Source organism: Arachis hypogaea, chromosome 13, assembly GCF_003086295.3.
Source record: "Arachis hypogaea cultivar Tifrunner chromosome 13, arahy.Tifrunner.gnm2.J5K5, whole genome shotgun sequence".
NCBI lineage: Eukaryota > Viridiplantae > Streptophyta > Magnoliopsida > Fabales > Fabaceae > Arachis > Arachis hypogaea.
The window spans coordinates 123,444,261-123,463,554 of NC_092048.1; the positions used below are offsets into that span (position 1 = coordinate 123,444,261).

General features: G+C 32.9%; 2 protein-coding genes and 1 long non-coding RNA gene across 3 annotated transcripts; 1 reads left to right on the forward strand and 2 right to left on the reverse strand.

The window, feature by feature from the left end:
* Nucleotides 1-1,753: 1,753 nt before the first annotated feature.
* LOC112733100 (uncharacterized) lies at nt 1,754-7,636 on the reverse strand. The gene is made up of 5 exons (XM_072212428.1): nt 7,470-7,636; nt 6,497-6,598; nt 2,916-3,196; nt 2,399-2,752; nt 1,754-2,051 (listed from the first exon to the last, which is right to left on the reverse strand). The coding sequence occupies exons 3-5, from the start codon at nt 3,072-3,074 to the stop codon at nt 1,887-1,889; spliced, it is 678 nt and encodes a 225-aa protein (XP_072068529.1). The 5' UTR covers nt 3,075-3,196; nt 6,497-6,598; nt 7,470-7,636; the 3' UTR covers nt 1,754-1,886.
* A 1,174-nt stretch (nt 7,637-8,810) lies between these two features.
* On the reverse strand, nt 8,811-16,376 carry LOC112733101 (phosphatidylinositol 4-kinase beta 1). The gene is made up of 16 exons (XM_025781975.3): nt 14,227-16,376; nt 13,941-14,129; nt 13,747-13,795; nt 13,412-13,544; nt 12,816-13,299; nt 12,485-12,565; nt 12,279-12,398; nt 11,984-12,053; nt 11,153-11,250; nt 10,963-11,067; nt 10,440-10,493; nt 10,171-10,314; nt 10,035-10,088; nt 9,868-9,942; nt 9,688-9,771; nt 8,811-9,612 (listed from the first exon to the last, which is right to left on the reverse strand). Exons 1-16 carry the CDS (start codon nt 15,700-15,702, stop codon nt 9,511-9,513), a joined length of 3,318 nt encoding a protein of 1,105 aa, XP_025637760.1. The 5' UTR covers nt 15,703-16,376; the 3' UTR covers nt 8,811-9,510.
* A 347-nt stretch (nt 16,377-16,723) lies between these two features.
* LOC140178192 (uncharacterized) lies at nt 16,724-19,076 on the forward strand. The gene is made up of 2 exons (XR_011870449.1): nt 16,724-16,902; nt 18,697-19,076. It is a non-coding gene; the product is annotated as an uncharacterized lncRNA (long non-coding RNA).
* The last annotated feature ends 218 nt before the right edge of the window (nt 19,077-19,294 follow it).

The following is a 19,294-nucleotide window of genomic DNA, read 5'->3' on the forward strand; positions in this document are numbered from 1 at the left end:
TTGTCATGCATGGTTCATGAGGCATGGCATGGTGTGAACTAGGGTCTAGTTATTTTAAAAAATCAAATAAGAGGCACAAGTAGGGGTGGCAAGTAAGGAAGCTCGCCCTGCCTAGTGAGGCAGTCCCAAAATCTCATCCTGCTCTGCCTAACGGCGGGCTGGTGGGTCGGCGGGTAAAATTCGCCAAATATTTTTTTTAACTATTAAATAATATATATAAAGGTATAAAAAAATTTCTTCTATTTTATACTTTTAACTGTTATAATTTCTAAAGGTATAAACAAATTATAATTTTTATATTTACAAACATTAAAGTTTTTGTAATTATAAATATTGTTCCCAAAGTAAAATAAACATAATTCAAAACATAATTATAAATATTGTCTCTAAAACAAAATAAACATAATCCAAAATACTCAATTTTTTTTGGTCAGTGGATTGGACAACCCCCAATCCTAGGTACACAACACACCCACACACTCTTCACATATTTATCACATTTTTCTCTCAAATGCATCCTCTAGAGTTTGAACTCTAGACCTTTAGTAATGGGGAGGGGGTGAAATGCCACTGAGCCAAGGCTCTTCGGCAAAATACTCAATTTTTATATTCATTCTCTTGTAAGTTGGGTTGGGAAAAGTTGGATTTTGGCAAAAAAAATTGTAAAAATACATTTTGCTAAAAAAATACTAAGACCAGCGGAAAAGTCTGTCCCGCCCCGCCAAAGCCCGCGGTTTAAGCGGTGCGGGTTAGGCGGGCTTTTGCTATTCGCCAGTCCCAATTTTCTAGTTTGACCCGCCTTTTTTTGGCAGGTTACGCAGGCCGGCTTGGCGGGTTTTAGCCCCGTTTACCACCCCTAGGCAAACTGGGTTTGTCTTGACTCAGACTCGATCTTAAATATATACCGAATCTATTTTTTAGACCATAACCCGACCCTAAACCTCATAAAACTCAAATATTTTCGGGGCCATAACTATACCGGATAAAAACAGGGTCTTTAAAACTTTAATAATAATTTATAACGAAATTTATTTATAAAAAAACTTATTTATGATGTACTTATTTATAAAGAAGAAATTTGTTACCGAAAAATTGATATCCATGGTTGAACTTGAATTTGTCTATAAATTTTAATTTGATGCTTCTTTGATTTATTTTCTAATTCAACAAGTGTGATTAAAAATAAAACAATAAACTTATAATTAATATAACATAATATTGAAATTAATTTAAAATATATATATATATATCTTTTTTTTAATTCCTTTAAGGTGAACATAGGTCGGGTGGAAGTGAGTTTGTCTCGACCCAAACCCGACTCAAAATAATAACCGGATCAATTTTTAAGACTTTTTTTTTTTGATAAGTCAATTTTTAAGACTTTTATCTAGCCCTAAATCAATAAAATCACGTTATATTAGCCCATAAAATATTTTGGGCAGAACTGGGTCTTCAGGCGGGCCGAACCACAAACGCCCCTAGTATTAGCAATTTCAAGGACAGGAAGAGGACACGTCCAAAAAAAAAAAAAAAAAAGGACAGGAAGAGGCAATGGACCTCCTACAATGAACCAAGTAGAAAGCAAATATAGTTGGGTTAAAGCTGGGATTAATCTCCTGAGCACATAAATCGTGGTATAGTTGCTTGTATTATATGTGCATGGGAGTCTGGCCATAAATCGCTATCTTTAGGTGTGTTTTATGTATAGCATAGGAAAAGAATAAAATAAAAAAATATGATAGAACCTGTGATCTGAACCAAAAAATATGTAATATAAACAACAAATTAGACTTTTACAAAATGAGATATGTACAAAATGAAAAAATAACTTTTAAATCTAAACAAAAATCTACAACTTTTAGATTGTAAGGCTGCTAGAAGTAGAACTATAGGAAATTGAGATCAATCAAGTCCAAGTGCCTCAAGTCATCATAGTTTATTCCATGTGGGGAAAAGTCATCCAAGCCCACTCCATTTGGAGTGTATTCAGACTCAAGGTCTTCCAAACCCTCAAAAAACTTACTCAAGAGGTCACCGGCAGCAATATTTTCCTGATCACAAACATCAAACTTATGTTAGTCCTCAAGATTCACAACATACTTCAATATGAATAAAAAAATTGTGCAAACATATTATAAGACAAATTTGATGAGATCACAAGCCCTTCAATTGAATCTTTCATTTTTCACCTACCATCAAACTTAATTTATACTGCAAACTCAAATATACTTATTAATAGGAAGAGCTTAAAAACAATCGAATTTTGAGGGGATTATACCAGCAATGGAGGACTAAAGAAGATTGGAAATAATATCCAAAATAAGTCACTAAAATTTAAAAAGTATTTCCTAAAAGAAGGTAAAAGCAACCACACGAGAAAGAAGACCAGATTACATACCTCAGGTACTGTTTTTTCGTCTTTGGATAGATCAGTCACTGTTGAATTATTAACATTATTAACCGTGTGAATGCTTGCATCTGAAGAAGGAGTTGATGGGACAGGAGAAGTAGCCACAGGTCCCGACTCACATGAAACAGAAGTTGGCTTCATGTAAGAAGAGCCATCGAATGTCGTAGACTGAATGGAAACCGGCGCAACCAAAGCAGTTGAAGGGGTTCCCCCCTCCTCAACAACGTGATGATCATCATCATCCCAATCTTCTTCATTAAATGGTTTCCTATATTGTGCACCGCTCCGTGTCCGTGGGCCATGACCCTCCTTTCGGAACACCTTACAGATAACATAGGAGTCCTGCCATGAAAATAAATCAGGAGAACTAATTAAAATACATTCACAATGGTCACTAGATGTATAAGTAAACAAACAATGTTAAGAATGTTGTTAAGACAAACAGCAAAATTAGACAAATACAAGCTGCAAATATCTTCTTAAGAAACAATTGATTGGTGATCACCTGAGCAATTCCTTTGTCAGTAAGGTCTTTATCTTGAAGCCTATACTCATGCATAACCCAATCGGTTGGGGTCCCATGAGGCGCTTTACCAGTGTGGAAAACAAGGATTTTCATCATCCCCACAGTTTGCTTATCATGCTGAACAATAGCTTTGTCCATACCAGTAGCTTTCCAGTACCCATTCTTTATAGCACGGTTCGTCTTCGACCCAATTCCATATTTTTTTCCTCTTGCACAGAAGAAGTACCACTCCAAATCCCCACTTTTCAGATGTGACTTACCTGGAAATAAATAAACAAAAACCGTTTATTTATTTTATTTATTTATTTATTTATTTTTTGTTTCAGCAAACATGTAAGTTACAAATTAATTAAAAAAATTTATATAAGAAGTGATATAATTTAAATTCTTATGCATTTCAACACATTTGTTTGGGCGATCTACATGCAGTAATCGATATGCATTTGTTTGAAGGCTTATGATTTAGACAATTTAAATTCAAAAAAATAGATCTATGTATATAAAGATGTTAATAATGAATTATTTTAATTTATTTCAAAAACAGTTTTCTATACCAAAGATATATTTTTATGTAAAAAGAGAATGTCTTTGCAGCACTCACATCTTCTTTCATTTCAATATTTTTTTCTTTGCAATTTTGTGTGTGTTTGAATTAAAATTTGTAAATAGAAATTTATATAAAATTGATTTTTATTAAAAGTGAGATGGTGTTAACTTAGTTTATATTTAACAACTTTTATATCAAAATAAATTGTAATAAACTAAATGTTGTTTAGATTATTTACTTAAAATTATTTTTAGATAAAAAATTATTAAAAAACATAAATTTAAATAATTATTTTATTATTTTTTTTAAATATTTAAATAAATCTTATTAATTAATTTTATAATAAAAATTAATATTTACTTATTAAATTAAAAATAACATATAAATTTTGACAAAATATATTTCATATCAAAAACAGAAATAATATATCAAAATATATTTTATTAACTTATATTATTCATAATTTTTTTAGTACTCTTTTATTTAGTATTATTTTAGACTATAAAATTTTACAACTTATAACTTTATTTTTTTTATTTACCTTAATTTTTTTTAGTAGGATCAATAATTCATACTATAACAAAATTAAAATAATAAATATAGTATATAAGAATTACAATTACAAATTTTAACAAAACTAAACAAAAAATAAAAAATTTTCATAAAAAACAAAAATAAATATAATAAAAAATAGAAGAAGAGAACTTATACACAAAAAACAATAAAAATTCGATAAAAAAAAATAAAATTATATACATGAAAGATTGGGTTTTTTCTGAAATGAATTTTAAAAAATAATTATTGTCCTAAAACCATTCCTAAAAATATAATTATTTTGCACCTCTGAAAACTCTATAATTTATATACAATTCGCCTACACCAGATTCAGGCTGAATTTGGTAAAATTTTTTCAAGAGGTGCTTGTGTTTTTAAAAAGCACAAACACCTCATTTTGGTAAATTAAAAAGTCCAAGTGCTTGTGCTTGTGCTTGCGGCTTTTAAAAGTTAGGGATGCTTTTGAAAACACCTAAGCGGGAGCTTTCAAAGCTAGCTTGTACTTATCAAATTTTATTTATTTTTCTACACATATTTTCCGCTAGGAAAAGTATGAGGAGTCAATGAAATATTTGTACAACGTATACAATGGAAGTTTATGGAGTATTAGAGAATTAGTGTTACATTTTTCTATATATTTTTTATTTCTCAATCTACTCTTCACAAATTTATCTGTTCTTTGAAATGTGAAGAGGATGACTTAGTCTAAAATTTGAATTAGGTAATTTAGTATTTTTAATGATGTTTAGGATAAAATAAATTTTTATGATACTTATATAAAATTTTAAAGTTAAAAAATAAAAGAGTTTATTTATTATATTTATGTTTATTATGAATTTTTTATTTTAAAATATTATATAAAATTTTAAAGAATTTGAAAAAATAAATTATTTTTCGTTATAAATATATTTATTATAATTTTTTTAAGTTTTAAAAACTGTTTTACCAAACATAGGGTGTGTTTGGCAAACGCGTTAGAAGAGAAGAATCCCGTTTAAGCTTCTAGCTTCAATTTTTAGTTTGGCAAATTTTTTACCATGAACGTATAAGTGATTTTGCATTCAAAATCACGTTTACAAGAAGCAACAATTTTGAGCTTCTGCGTTTCATCAACGGGCTTTTAGCCATTATCACTCAACCTTTATTTACTTCTTACCAACTTTATCCTTTATGCATATTATTGTATTATTTATAGAATTCTTATTATTTCTATTTATATAAACACTCTTTTTTGTATTAAAATTATTTTTACTTTTATAATATGATTTATTGATTCCATTAGGTAAAGTAAATTAAACAAAAAATTAATCGTAAATAATAATAATAATAATAAATTATAGCATACTAAAAAAGAGTACTAAGAGTACTAAAAATATATTATATAAAAAGCATCATCAAAATTTTTTTGATTTATTTCTGCCCAGGTGAATATTTAATTTTTTATTATTTTTAGTATTCTCTAAAATTTATATTTTGTTAATTTTAATTAAAAATATATTTTGCCAATTTTTATATGCTATTTTTATTTTAGTATGTAAATACTAATTTTATTATAAAATTAATTAATAAGATCTATTCAAATATCTAAATTAAAATGGTAAGATAATATACAAAAATTATTTAAGTTGATAGTTTATTTTAGTAATTTTTTATCTAAAAGTGATTTTAAGTGTGTAATCCAAACAACATTTATTTTATGATAATCCATTTTGATATAAAAATTGACAAACATAAATTACTTTAACACAAACTTACTTTTCATCAAAATCAAATTTGCAAAATCAATTTTATGCAAACTCTCGTTTATAAACCCTAATCTAAACACACACATAATTGTGGTGCTTGTGCTTATTAAAAGTTACTTTTAATTTGATTTTACCAAACGCCTGCAGCTAAAAGCTGTCTTTTAAACGACAATTTTCATAAATTACTTTCAAAAAGTAAAAGTTTTACCAAACCAAGCCTCACTACTTATTTTCATAATAGAAAAATCCTGGTTAAACATGGCTTATGCCATTAGCACCGGCGACATTGAAAAGTCATTTTTGGCTTGTTGTGTGTACTTTTGTCTATTCTTCTATATTATTGGAAACAATAATAATGACTTAGAAATTTTAATTTTGTTCTCGGTCAAATTTTTAGAGAGAATTTGGATAAAATTCGCTAGAGGATTGGGCGAACTCTATAAAATTATAGAAGTTCACCAAGAGTTGGGCCCAATTCATCTTAAACAAAAAAAACGCACTCAGAAGATTAAAGTTGAAATAAAGTGTTTTTGAAAATAATTTTTTTTCACATAAAAATGGGTTTAAAATGTAAAATCACATCTGCATTCAAAAGAGAAGAAATAATAATCAAACACAAAATAAAAGCGTTAAAGAAATTTAAAAGACACTTTTCTCTTTACCAATGCTAAACCAAACACAGCCAAAGACAAAGAGATGCGCTTAGTTCTAACCTCGGAGGTCCCAGGGACAATACTGATAAACGTTAATCTCAGCAATTACATTGGGTAGCTTTTTGCCGGTCACTTTCCTCTTCAGAAAATACTTTAGAAGCTCTACATCAGTGGGATTGAAATGAAATCCTGGACTTAATTTTCCTTTCTCCATATAATCTATAATTTGTCAATATAAAAAAAGGTCAAATTTTAATTTTTAAATTCTAAATCCTGATTTTAGACGAGAGAACAATCATAAATCCTAAGACTATGGGAGAAGAACAGAGTCTGCTGTGCCTCACAAAGGAGGGAGGGTAGTCAAGATTAATAACAAGATGAATTGTGAAGGGTAATAATGATGGAGATAGTGCGAAACAAAATTGATAAAAGAGGAGAATCACAATTGATATATGTAAAAGAAAAAAAAAAAAGAAAAAAACGGGAAAGGACAGAAGAAGAATGGAAAATAGGATTACCCGTTGGTGTTGGCTCCAATAAGAAAACTGAGAAGAAGTGGGTTGTTGGTTTTTATGTTGTAGTTTGAACTTTAAAGTATCTAGTTGTGTAAAAAGGAAAGGATCTTGCGCTAAGTATCACAGATTAGAGTAAACAGTTAAATACTTTTATTTGTGTTGAGTTTTTAATTTTTAATTTAGAAAAAAAATTGATTAGAATATCTCTTATTAAATTTAAATGTTTCTTATATTTAAGACTAGTTAGTATAAGTATACCTGTGTAACCAATTTCAATTTTCCATCAACTAATTTTAATATTTTTAATACTATAAAAAATAGCAATAATTAAAAAAAATAAAAATCTATTTCAAATTCAGAACTTCTAAATAAAAGAATAAAAGATAAATAAGTCTATTAATTTTAAAATTGACTTGTTCAACTTCATCAATGATGGATGTATTTGTTTTGCTTTGTAAAATAATATAATAAATAAATAAAATATGATGTGGCTTCTGTCTGGGTATCGAGGAGTTTACCTTTTTTTCCAATAGCCACCTGATCAGCAGCTCCCTTCCACAGCAACGGAACAGTTTCACGAATGGTGGTGGGAAACGAAGACAGACTTTGGACGAAGACAGAATGAAAGCAGAGAGACCCTTTTAGTAGCGATACTGTGCTGGAATGTGTGGAAGGCGAGAAACACTTTCACCTTTGAGGGAGTGAAGAAGCCATGGGAGGAGGTGCTGGCGAGAACACAACTCAGTAACTATGAACAGAGCTTTTTCTTTTCTAGTTTTCTTTCTATTGAGAATAAGATAATTTGGGCTACTGATTAGCCTTTTGGGAAACCCCCTCGCGTGAAATTCAAGAGGGTCAGTTATTTTCTTTTTTTTTTTTTCTATTGATTTTTATTATAATTTTATATGTTTAGCTTTAATTAATGGGTTGGTTTCTATAATTTTGCGAAATTTTTAACTAAGTTCCTATACTTTTTTTCTTTTTAATTGAGTCTTCGTACCAAAATATTTTTTCAATTGAGTCTCTATATTTTTTTTCTTTTATTTGGGTCTCTATACCAATTTTTTTATTTGGGTCCCTATAAAATTAAGACAATTACTATAAAAAGGGACTTAATTGAAAAAAAAATTGGTATAAATATCCAATTAAAAAAAAAAATTTAAGAACCTAATTGAAAATTTCGCAAAATTATAGAGACCAACAGAATGATTAAACTATATGTTTATTTAATGTTTAATCCTTACCTGATTAAACGATTTGGCTTAGACTTATTTGTCAACTTTCTAGCTGAAGCATTTTTTTTTATTAACTTTCTAGCTGAAGCATTTTTTATTTACACCTCTTTTCATCTAAAATCCCAACGGATTTGTCAAGTACTCAAGTTCTTTTTTTTGGTCAAAAAGTACTCAAGTTCACCGGTTGAACTTCACCCATATAATTAAACCATACTCTTACTACCAAGTACCAACACTGCCAATGTTATTACCCTAGAGCCATGGTTCAAGACTTTTTTTTTTTTTCTCAAAAGCCTCCAATATCTTGTGCATGGAAGTCGACAAAACATGAAGGTTAAATTTGTATTTATTCTTTGCTGCTTACATTAAAGGCACCATGCTTGTGAGTAGTTTGGTTTTGGTATATATAATGTCATTGAAGAGGAGAAAATGAGTAACATGGAAGAACTGGGCAAGTAAGTTTTTTTAATTTTAATTTTATTTTATTCTTTTTACATAAGAGAGATGGGTGGATGTATGAGTTCCCAATTCCACATTTCTCAGTAGTGTTGGTGTTAGCCTGAGTTAGAAAGAGAGAAGGGGGAATAGGACAGACAGACAATGCAAATACAAATCCCTGGGCAATTTGCATGAAAACCATATTAATGTATATCACATTATAATATCATTTACATATATTTCACCAATTTAGTTTCCATTTTAAAATTAAATATTGCAAACAATGCAGCAACATCATTAACAAATTTCAATTACAATTTTCCGGAGTGAAGTATTGAAGAATCAAATCTGGGAAGACAGATGCGTTGAACAGCTAAGATCATTACCAAAAATAACAGAGTAGTTGCCCAACACCGAAGACCTGCCCACGATTTCTTCCATGAAAGGGTCATGCAGAAGAGTGTGCCGGCCCTGCATCTGACTCTGCATGAATCCGTAATTGCACCAGGTAGCAGTCTCAACATCCAACGTGAATCCGTTCTATTCCCCAAAAATATCTGTACACTGTGTACTATCCAAACGCTTAGGAGGCTCATGCAGCTTCTTTCTCCAAGTAGCAGCTTCATGCACATGAAGATGTAATGAAAGAAAAGATAATATAAAAGACCCAGGATTCAGCAAATTTGGCCTGGTGTACTGTTAACGTATTTTGGTTCTTAGAATCTTCCTCCTATCAGGAGAAAAGAGGTTGCTGCATGCCACCACCTATTATCCTTCGCTCTGTCAAAAACCTCAAAAGTGTCTCCACTGAGCATCAATTGACACACCAGCTGTGCAAGCTTGGTTAAAAATGGAACAAGCAAGTGATCATTATTAACCTATTATCTCACAATATTCCATTCAAAACTTTCTGGTAATAATCATACTGCCGTGTCCTCCACGCATCCAGACTACTGCTAATAAGTGAAAGCACCAAGGAGACACATTGCTGCCAGAAGGAAAAAAAAAGGTTAAAATCACATCCAAAACACTGTAATTACAAAAGAAATGTTATTATTGGAACCTCTTCTGTTAAACTCAGATGAAATCGCTTTCGTAAGTTCTGTATTGTTCTTGCACCGCCTTTAAAGCATGGAAAGCCTGAGTCCTGATTCCAACATAAGCGGAATTTTTTAAGAATGAAAAAAGTACAAACCCAATATGAATTGGGAGTATTACTGAATGAAGCTAACATTTATATTACCTGCAACATCTCGACAAGAAGAATAATTCGCTCAGCATGCTTGCGGCAAGTAAGGAACCCTTGAATGCATAAAACCTGGGGTAACATGACAAAGCAAGCAGACAAATTTAGAGCTAACAATAGCATATGCAATTTGAAGTTTCTCAAAAGATTAGTTTCATTAGCACCTTGAAGTAATCAAAGAACTCGCTTGGAACACCTTCAGCATCAGAGTCCATGACCTAGCACAATTATATTATTGTGAATTTGTGAACAATGTTATAGAATCTAATACCCAATGAAATAGATATAATATAAGTTTACCTCAAGAAGCTCTCGGGTTAACTTGAAAGGTGCACTTTCAAAATTAACACCACCAGGTGAGTTGGAAAGCATGAAGCCAAAATCAATATGTATGATGTGACCTTCTTCATCCAATAAAAGGTTTCCATTATGCCTATCCTTCACCTGAATAGGGAAAAGGGCATAAATGAGAAATAGAAAGAATACAATTTTGATAACAATAAACTGCAAAATATTGCTAAAACTCTCATTGAAATAAGACAAGGACCAGTCACCAAGGGGCTTCAAACCTGTAATAGGTAGCACACAAGGGAATACCCAGCCATACTCTCAACAAAGTTCCTCTGAAACAAACAAATATACTATCAAGGTAAAAAAGGAAAGGGAATCATCTCTATTTTTAACACAACAAGGTGCATCAAACAAGTTAGAATCAATAAAATGACGAAGAAACAGTTTATGCCAAGGATTACAAATTTACAAGAACTTAAGTGATAATTTTAATCATGGTCCATTTTCCTTTACTTGATTGTGCAACGAGGCAACTTTTTCATGTCGTTTAGTTAAAATACATCGCGGGAGGAAGGATAGGAGTACTGCTAAATAACCAACCAAAACAATTGGTTCTCGAAACAAAAACATCAACCTTTTCAAGAAAATGTGAATTTAGTGTTACAAAATGAGAGAGCGAAAGGGACATACAAAACAAAACATGATATATAGTAATGAAACCTAATTAAGAAGGCATTAAAAATCATAAGATAGACAATTTCTGTCAACAGCAACATTATTGTAATTGCATCTGTAAATTACCTGGGCAAGTTTGAAACTTGGAGAATTTTCTTGATACTTGGCATTGAAGAATTCACGCAAACTTGAGATGTTGGGATGTCTACTTTTGATTGAATGTAGAGAAGCCTAAAAAAGCACAAATTCTTTTAATAATGAAGACAAAAAGTTAATACATTTTAACAGATTTAAAGTGGTGTAAGCTGAGAAATACCGTATCTGGAATCGTTTCAATAAGAGCTGTATACGAAGAAGTACATAAAACTTCATAAGGGCGCAACCAAAGAGGTAGTCCAGCTTCTTGGAAAATATCTGGCAACAAAATCCAGCAATTTATTAAGCAACATGTTATGAACACACCCAGACAAGACTCAGCATCTTAGTTCAAACTTAATGAGAATGAGCTAAAAATAAGATCTCATCTCGAGCAATTATCACCAAGTTAGAGGGTGTTAAGTTACTACAATGGAACTTCAGCTGATATCTACAAACTGATATCATTTATTGTATAAGAGGAGCTTACACGAGTTTACACTGACCTGTTTTGACTTTTGACAAAGTCAACAACAGAAGTCTTGTTCACTAAAGGAAGTCAACTATATGAATCAAACAAAAGCATTGCAATAACTAATAAGCTAACAACTAAGCCTTGAAAAACGAAATCAAGATATAAGTCTTTTCTATGGTATGGTTGTCGCAAAGGTTGTTTGTTTGCTAGAACAGAGTAAAAACCTGTTCTGGTGTTTCAAATACCAATAAATCTTCCTCCAGCCTAAAAATGGTAGGTAACTAACTAAAGGGAAAGAAAATGAAAAAATGCCTTGGTCAGGAATTTTGCTGTTTAAATATCTTGATATTTTCTCTTTCCTTAGTATTTATTACTTTGAGGTGCAGTTTGGGAAATGCTCACAATTTGAACATCAATTGAGAAATGGATTTACCAAAATTGGAAGATTGCAATATAGGAACAAAATGGAACAAGAAAATTAAACTATAAACATGAAGGAGGGGTAGGGATGTAGGGAAGATCTGAGAGATCACCTACCATAGAAGTGAGAAATAAGTTGAACAGCCAGATGTTCCTGTCTACAATCATCACCACTCTTTACAATAACCTATGGGAAATGCAAAAATTGTACTGTAATGCACAAACGATTGGTATATAAAGCACATATTCCAAACTGAAAAAGTGAAGAAATAACAAAAAAACAACCACGCTTTACATAATCATAGGTTGTACATCATTTTTATGTAATACATAAATATTTTACAGTTGTTATTTATGATTGAGTTCATGTGTACATATGAAGCAAATTACTTTGGTTGAAAAATGCACTTACAGATCGCAGATCCCAACCAGGTAACTTCCCATTTTCGGAAGCTTTGCGTATTCTCTCTTTCTTCACCTCCCAAAGTTCACCAGATAAGGCGTCACTGGCTTTGGGAGTAATTCCATTAGCCTGTTAGGATGAATCAAGTCATATATGACAACTACATGTTGCTAATGTCAAATAATTGAAACAAAACCTTAACAACAATGTCTTACACTTGGTTGTGCATCAGATGAATCTTGACCAGAACTTCTCAAAGGGAGTCCAAGAGGTGCTTCACCTTTTGCTGCCGCAGCCTGCCAAAGATTCAAATGTTGATATCATAACATTTTCTCATAATTATGATAAAAAAAAAATATTAAGGTGGACTTTGCCAACCATTTGTTTCTTTCATTATAGGCTGCGCAAACATAACAACTAATCATATATGGCAACACAATTCACCTTTGCCAATTCTGACACCAAATCAAGGCTCTTGGTAGGTGCTTAGACAAAAGTATTGTAAATGGTGGCACTAATAACTCTAAAAACAACATAAAAGCTCACCTTTACTTCCTCTATTGCAATTGTACTTGGAACACGGCGATGTTCCTTCCTCCGAGGTGGTGCTTGATCCTCAATATCTTCCAATCTAACCCCAGGATCAGCTGTCAAGACTACTCGTACCCATTCCAAATCACTGTCATGTCCTGCTTTTCCCTGTACACCCTTTCTGTGAATTGAAGCAATATTTCGACTACTTCCAGGTAGTTTAGCCAATTCAGTCTTCTCTGTCTGTCGAGGTAATTGTTTCTCCACAGAAAGATTCACACTAACAAATTTATTTTTTGACTCGGGTACATGGGTCATTGCCTGATCAATTGCTTGAGCAGTAGATCTTGACATCCTATCGTTGCTATTTCGATATGCTTCTTGTGCTGTCCGTAATGGATAAGCCCAAGGGGGTGGCTTGTGCAATAGAGCATCTCCATTTGCCAAAGGAATTCCACCTTGGGAAAGTTTCTGGGAGCTAGATGCCTCCTTGGAATTGCTACAGCAAATAATTGAGAGAGAGAGGAATATATAAAAATATGTTTTTCAATTTACTTTACTATTTACTATTTTTACAATGCTGAATAGTATTATCCAAGTACAAGTAATACCTTGGAATTTCACATCTCAAAACTTCAACACAGATTAGGTAAGGTGCCTTCTCTCTAGAATTCAAGAGAACAGCTTCATCTTCAGGTATATGCAGCACACGATACATGCCCTTTCCCAACGGAAAACATACTCCTAGGAACATATGACAAGCAAGATTCATATAGATGTAAGAAGATAGTTGAGATATACATATATAGTAAGCAAAGGGAAGCAATGTAACTTAATTGCCACGTCTTGGAAATAAATTTAACCTTCGACTGAAAACAACTACAAATAGAAAAATCCAAAGCATGAGGTGAACTTCAGATATATAACACATGTAGTTAAGGATTACCTCCATTGTTCTGAGCATCTGTTACATGTAAATTGATCTCTACAAGTGACTAGAAACATAATAACAAAAAATGTGTCAGAAACATTGAAATGGAAAAGGATCAAGGACATATCTAGAATACAAACATATTTGAATCTCTATAAAAATTAGATGAAGAAACTAGAAGGCATTGAATAAAAATGTAAGAAAAAAACCTCACGCAGAGCACTTTTTCGATCTTCAATAGGAAATACATCCACTAAGCCATATGATGTCTCACATAATGATTGCACAAACTCCAGTGAATCATGGTAAGCTCCTTTGCGAAACTGAGATGCACTAAATGGTAGTGGGGGCTTTGTGGTTGATTTTTCATTTTGTTGCTTTGGTGATCCAGGATGCTTCTGCCAAAGTAATATGATAACCCCGAAATGAGACATAATAATGAAATATGTCTGGAACTAAACCAAATGATAATTTATAAACAACTATTCAACAAACCTCTTTCTGCTTCTTTGATCCCAGTAACTCTGAATCTTCTATTGATCGGTCACGATCTTTAAATAATTTGCGAAAAAAATTCTCTGTACCTGGACTACTCTCAAACAAGCCACCTTTATTGCCATTTTCATTGGCGGGACTACGTTTAGCATCTTCTGGGTGCACCCGAAACAGTCTTTTGAACAAGGAAAACTCGAAAAGCTCTTCTTCCTCACCATTGGCAGTGCCCTCTTCAGTTTTATCGTTTGTATCTTTCCTGTCCTCAAATCTATCCTTGAAAAACTTCCTGATAAACCCTTCTTTTTCATCTTCTTCCACAGGTTTGACACATTTCTCTTCAGAATTAGCAACTCCGTCATTTCTATCACTCCCCTCCTTTCTATCTTCAGATTTCTCCCGGAAAAACTTTCGGAAAAGCCCCTCTTTCTCTGCATCTTCAATTGTTTTAGTGTGAGTTCCATCCTCAGAATCATTCTTGCTATCACGAAACAATCTCTTAAAAAATCCCTCAGAACTTGAGGTCAAATCCTCATCCTCGCCTCTATCCCTCAATAGTCTTCGAAGGAAACCATCCTTTTCAGAGTCTTCTTCGTCACCCTTACTATCCCTACTGCTTAATAACCTTTTAAAAAAATTATCCTTTTCAGAGTCTTCGTCATCTTTTTCAGATGACTTCCGAAAAGAAAATGCATCTCGTATTTTCTGGCCTAGCTCGTCCTCACCTTTGCTATCTTTTAGAAGTCTCTTGAAAAACCCATCCTTTTCAGAATCATTATTGTCTTTATCCACTGACTTCCTAAAACGCAAAGCATCTCTAAACTTTGGACTTGGAATAAGCTTCTTAAATATCTTGTTCTCATCAGGGGATAGAGGATTGCCATCCTCTTGCACAATGTTCCCCGAAGGAGGTGAGAACGATAAAGACTTCTGTGATGGCGGGGAGGATGTCAGAGACAAAAAGCGAGATTTCGAAGACAGTAACCTATTCAACTTGCCTCCAGAACTCGGAGTCTCGGTTTGAGGGCGAATCAAGGGAGGCCACTCGCCCATCAAGGTGGCTGCAATCTGGCACTTCTCTATAACCCTACTAATCCCTTCATTGTCATCAGAATCCTCAAGCTCGGCCAACAAGAACCAATGCACCTTCAAAGCAATCTTAAGCGACTTGGCGCACACATCTATGACAAACTTATCCAAGGAGGGACTGGGCTTGTGTATCATCATGTAACATACTTGGAACAAATAACTCTCAATCCCCTGCAAGGGAAGAGTATACATTCTATTACAGAGATAATCACGCACCCCGGCGTGATCATGCTTGTACAAGTAGCTAACAGCAATCCACTCACAGAAGAAATCCGAGTCAAAGAACCTGATGAGCCAGCCGTTTTCACTTGACTCACCGGTGAGGTTCGACCTCGACGTGATTTCCCTGGGCTCATCAAAACCACGAATGAACCCGAGTAGCCTCACCATTCTCAATTTACTGTCATAAAAGGGAAACCCTAATTTCAATTGGATCGGATTCAAAACAACAAAAGCATGCTACTTCTACTTCTACCCTTCCCATATAAACCCTTAAATCCGCTTAAACCTTCGCCCAAAACCCTAATCCTACATAAAACGAGGATACAGCTCTCACCAGTTGTCTACCTCAGGTGCCTATCACAGAACCCGAGTACCAAGAAACTGATCAGAACTTCTTATGCCCAATCATGCAACTACAGAGCGGCAAGTCGCTTCTTATGGATTAGACCAAGAGCAACAAAAACAGAAGCTAGAGATGAAGCAACCAGGGAACTCTTCTTGCAACAGAACTAAACTTGGAAATGGAGGTAAGGAAGATTCCAAAGCAGCGAGGAGAATGTGAATTTTGATTCTGGTGAGTGTGAAGCAGCGTGGAATCGGATCGGAGGAGGTAGCAGAGGATGATCTGTGTCTTTCGGCAGCTTAATGGAAAAGATAGCGTTTTAGAAGAGGGGACTGGCGGTGGTTGCGGTGGGGCTGTGGTGGTCGTTGTTGCTTTTTGCAGAGTGTGAAAGACGACGCAGGTGACGTGCTAGTTAAATTTGAAGTTTGATTGTTTGAACATTAAAATTGTCACAAAAATAAGTGAATAACTTGAAAGCTGCTAAGATGCGCATAGCTGTAAGATGCGCACTAGATGGCGCGTGGTATTTATTAATTTTATTTTTTATTTTTTAATTTTGGTCAACCGTGTAAATAACTAAATATAAATTAATGGGCTAAATTTAAATAAAATAATTGGGCCTAGATTAGTCACCAAAAAAAATTGGGCCTAGATTTCACGGACGTTATGCTTCCGCTTTACATGACCATTAGCACCGCCACTTTTTGTTTGGTCGGTGCATTGATTTTTTCTGGACCTGATGCCCTGACCTTTTTCGGCCATGGACCTGATACCCGCCTATTGGGCTTCCATACCATCATCTTCCTTCTTTATGGTCTTAACGACCAAAACTTTCATCATTGGCTCGCTCTTCAGATTTTTTTCTCTCTTTTCATTTTTGGAGTAAAAAACTTTTCACATCTAAATTCTGAATTTCTAATATCCCGAAAATGTACGGCCACCGACACCGTTACCACCGCGGCGGCAAAACGCTTGTGGCGCTCCAGGCTGATTCCCGGTACACTTTGGGCATCAAAATGCAGCAGGTGAATGCGTTTCACTTCTCAATTTGCCTTCGGTTTCTTTATTCTGTATTTCATGCTTCCCCTGAATTTGAGTTAGTTCTCGGCGGCAGGCATTGTTTTTTCTTTTTTTCAAATCGCAAGGTCCTTTTCTTTCTCCGCTTTTACTTTTAATAATGTGGCTGAATTTCCTGAAGGCTCGTTGCAACAAAATTTTTAGGGGTAAAGAAACTTCAATCTCTGCAGACTGCAGCGTTTTCTTGCATGTTTCACTTTTAAGGTTTCTTTTATGGAGAATTTGGAAAGTATATTTGGGACCTTGATGGTCCAAATAGAATTTTTTATCCTAACCATTAAAAAAAATAAATGGACGGTTTAGATGAAACTAATTATTTTATATATTAAAAATTATAATAAAATAAATTAATTATTAAAATATTTATAAAATTTTGATTTTATTTTTTTACCCTATTTGTTTTTCTAAATTCGGTCACTCTTTCATTATCCACTTTCATTACTCTACAAGGCATTAAGCTCATGGGAAAATCCTCCTCTTCTGTTGCCCACCAACTGATTCCTTCAAGCTGGTTTCCCTGTAACAGTATAATAAATATCTTTTCAATGAGCTTTAACATATATGTATCAAAATAATTTTAGACAACTAATTATTAAATATTGATATTGAAATCAACGTTAGAAAAGAACTGCTATAGTACATACGTTGATCTTGATTCTTCAAGCCAACATTAATCTTTTCATGAATAAAAAAGCTAACGGTAATTATTAAATAAAAAATGAGATTTGATTATGAATATTTCTCTTTAACTGATGTAGGATTAGAAGCAAAAGTAGTTCTCTGGCAGATTCTTTTGTGGGAGAGCAACCTCTCCATTCTTGCCGGAAAATATTCTCCAACTTGTCCTAACAATATGAAAAGGAAAAAATAAGAGTAAATACTCAATCCGGTCTTTGTCCATTTTTATGAAGAACAAAGCGATTTCTATTCTAGAAAAATGGACACTTCGACCCTTAACCTTTTTATTTTGGGATAATACGATTCTTCTATTAAAAAATTCATTAAATAATAACAAAAATTAGTTTTATGAGAGTTTTATTTGTATTTTGTGGGGCTTTAAACCTCACAAACTATTAATAAATTTGTTTTTAAAAATTTTTTCACTAATGATGGTTAAGTCAAGAAAAATCATTGATGAAAATGATGCTGCAAAAAAAGATAATTGTAGTACAAATACCTTTTAAAGAAAAAAAATAACATCAAAAAAGAAATAAAAGAAGAAAATTTTAATGTTCATAATATTGGTATTGGTGATGATGACGGTAGAGGAGATAATGATGATGATAAAGCAATAAAAATAATAGAGGTATAAGTGATAATAATGAGGATGAAGAAGGTAGTGGTAGTAGTGGTAGTAATTGGTTATATTGTTGAAAAGAATTTTGTTAAGGTTTAAAATTTTCCACAAAATACAAATAAAATTCTACAAAACTAATTTTTGTTATTATTTAACGGACCTTTAACAGAGGGATCATATTATCCCAAAATAAAAAGGTTGAGGGTCGAAGTGTCCCTTTTTTTTTTGACAGGAATCGCTTTGTCTTTCGTGAAAATGGATAAGGACCGGGTTGGGTGTTTACTCGAAATCTTTTTTCAAATTTTCTGCATTTCTACGTTTCATTCCATCTCTACGGTCTCTGCTTTTTTTTCCTCCTTCTCTATGTTCTCTTCGTTCTCTGCGTTTTCTTCATTCAAGTTCAACGCTCTTCGTTTAAGTTTTTGAAATCAATGTGTAAAATTAGGTTTGAACGGTTATTTTGTTGTCGAAGATAATGAATGATTCAAGCTCAGACTGTCAATTGAATCAAAGCGAAGTGGATTATTGTTTTGAATCGAATGAAGGGACTGAGGTGTGGTTCAATTCTAGTTAATGTTGTCCGTTAGTAGTTTATGATTCTGTAGGTGAATAATAATATTTTTTTTTTGTAAAAATTGTTGTTCATGGTTGATGGTTTGAAATGAATGTAATGTACCAGTTCTGAATCTGATTCTATTATTTTGATGAATCTATTTTCTCCTCCCGTTTCGGTGTATTTCGATTATAAATTGATGTATTTTGGAAACCTTTCGGTGTATTTAAGACTTTCAATTGAACCAAGACGAATTATATTGTTGTTTTGAATCGAATCAAGTGGTGAGGTGTAGTTTGAATCTAGTTAATGTAGTTTGTAGTAGTTTATGATTCTAAAGTTGAATCATTTTGTTTTTCTTTCTGAAATTTGTTGTGCATGGCTGATGGTTTGTATTTAATTGTAACTTACCAGTTCTGAATTTGATTCTACTATTTTGATGAATCTGTTTCCTCCTCCGTTTCGATGTATTTTAGTTTTTAATATGGTT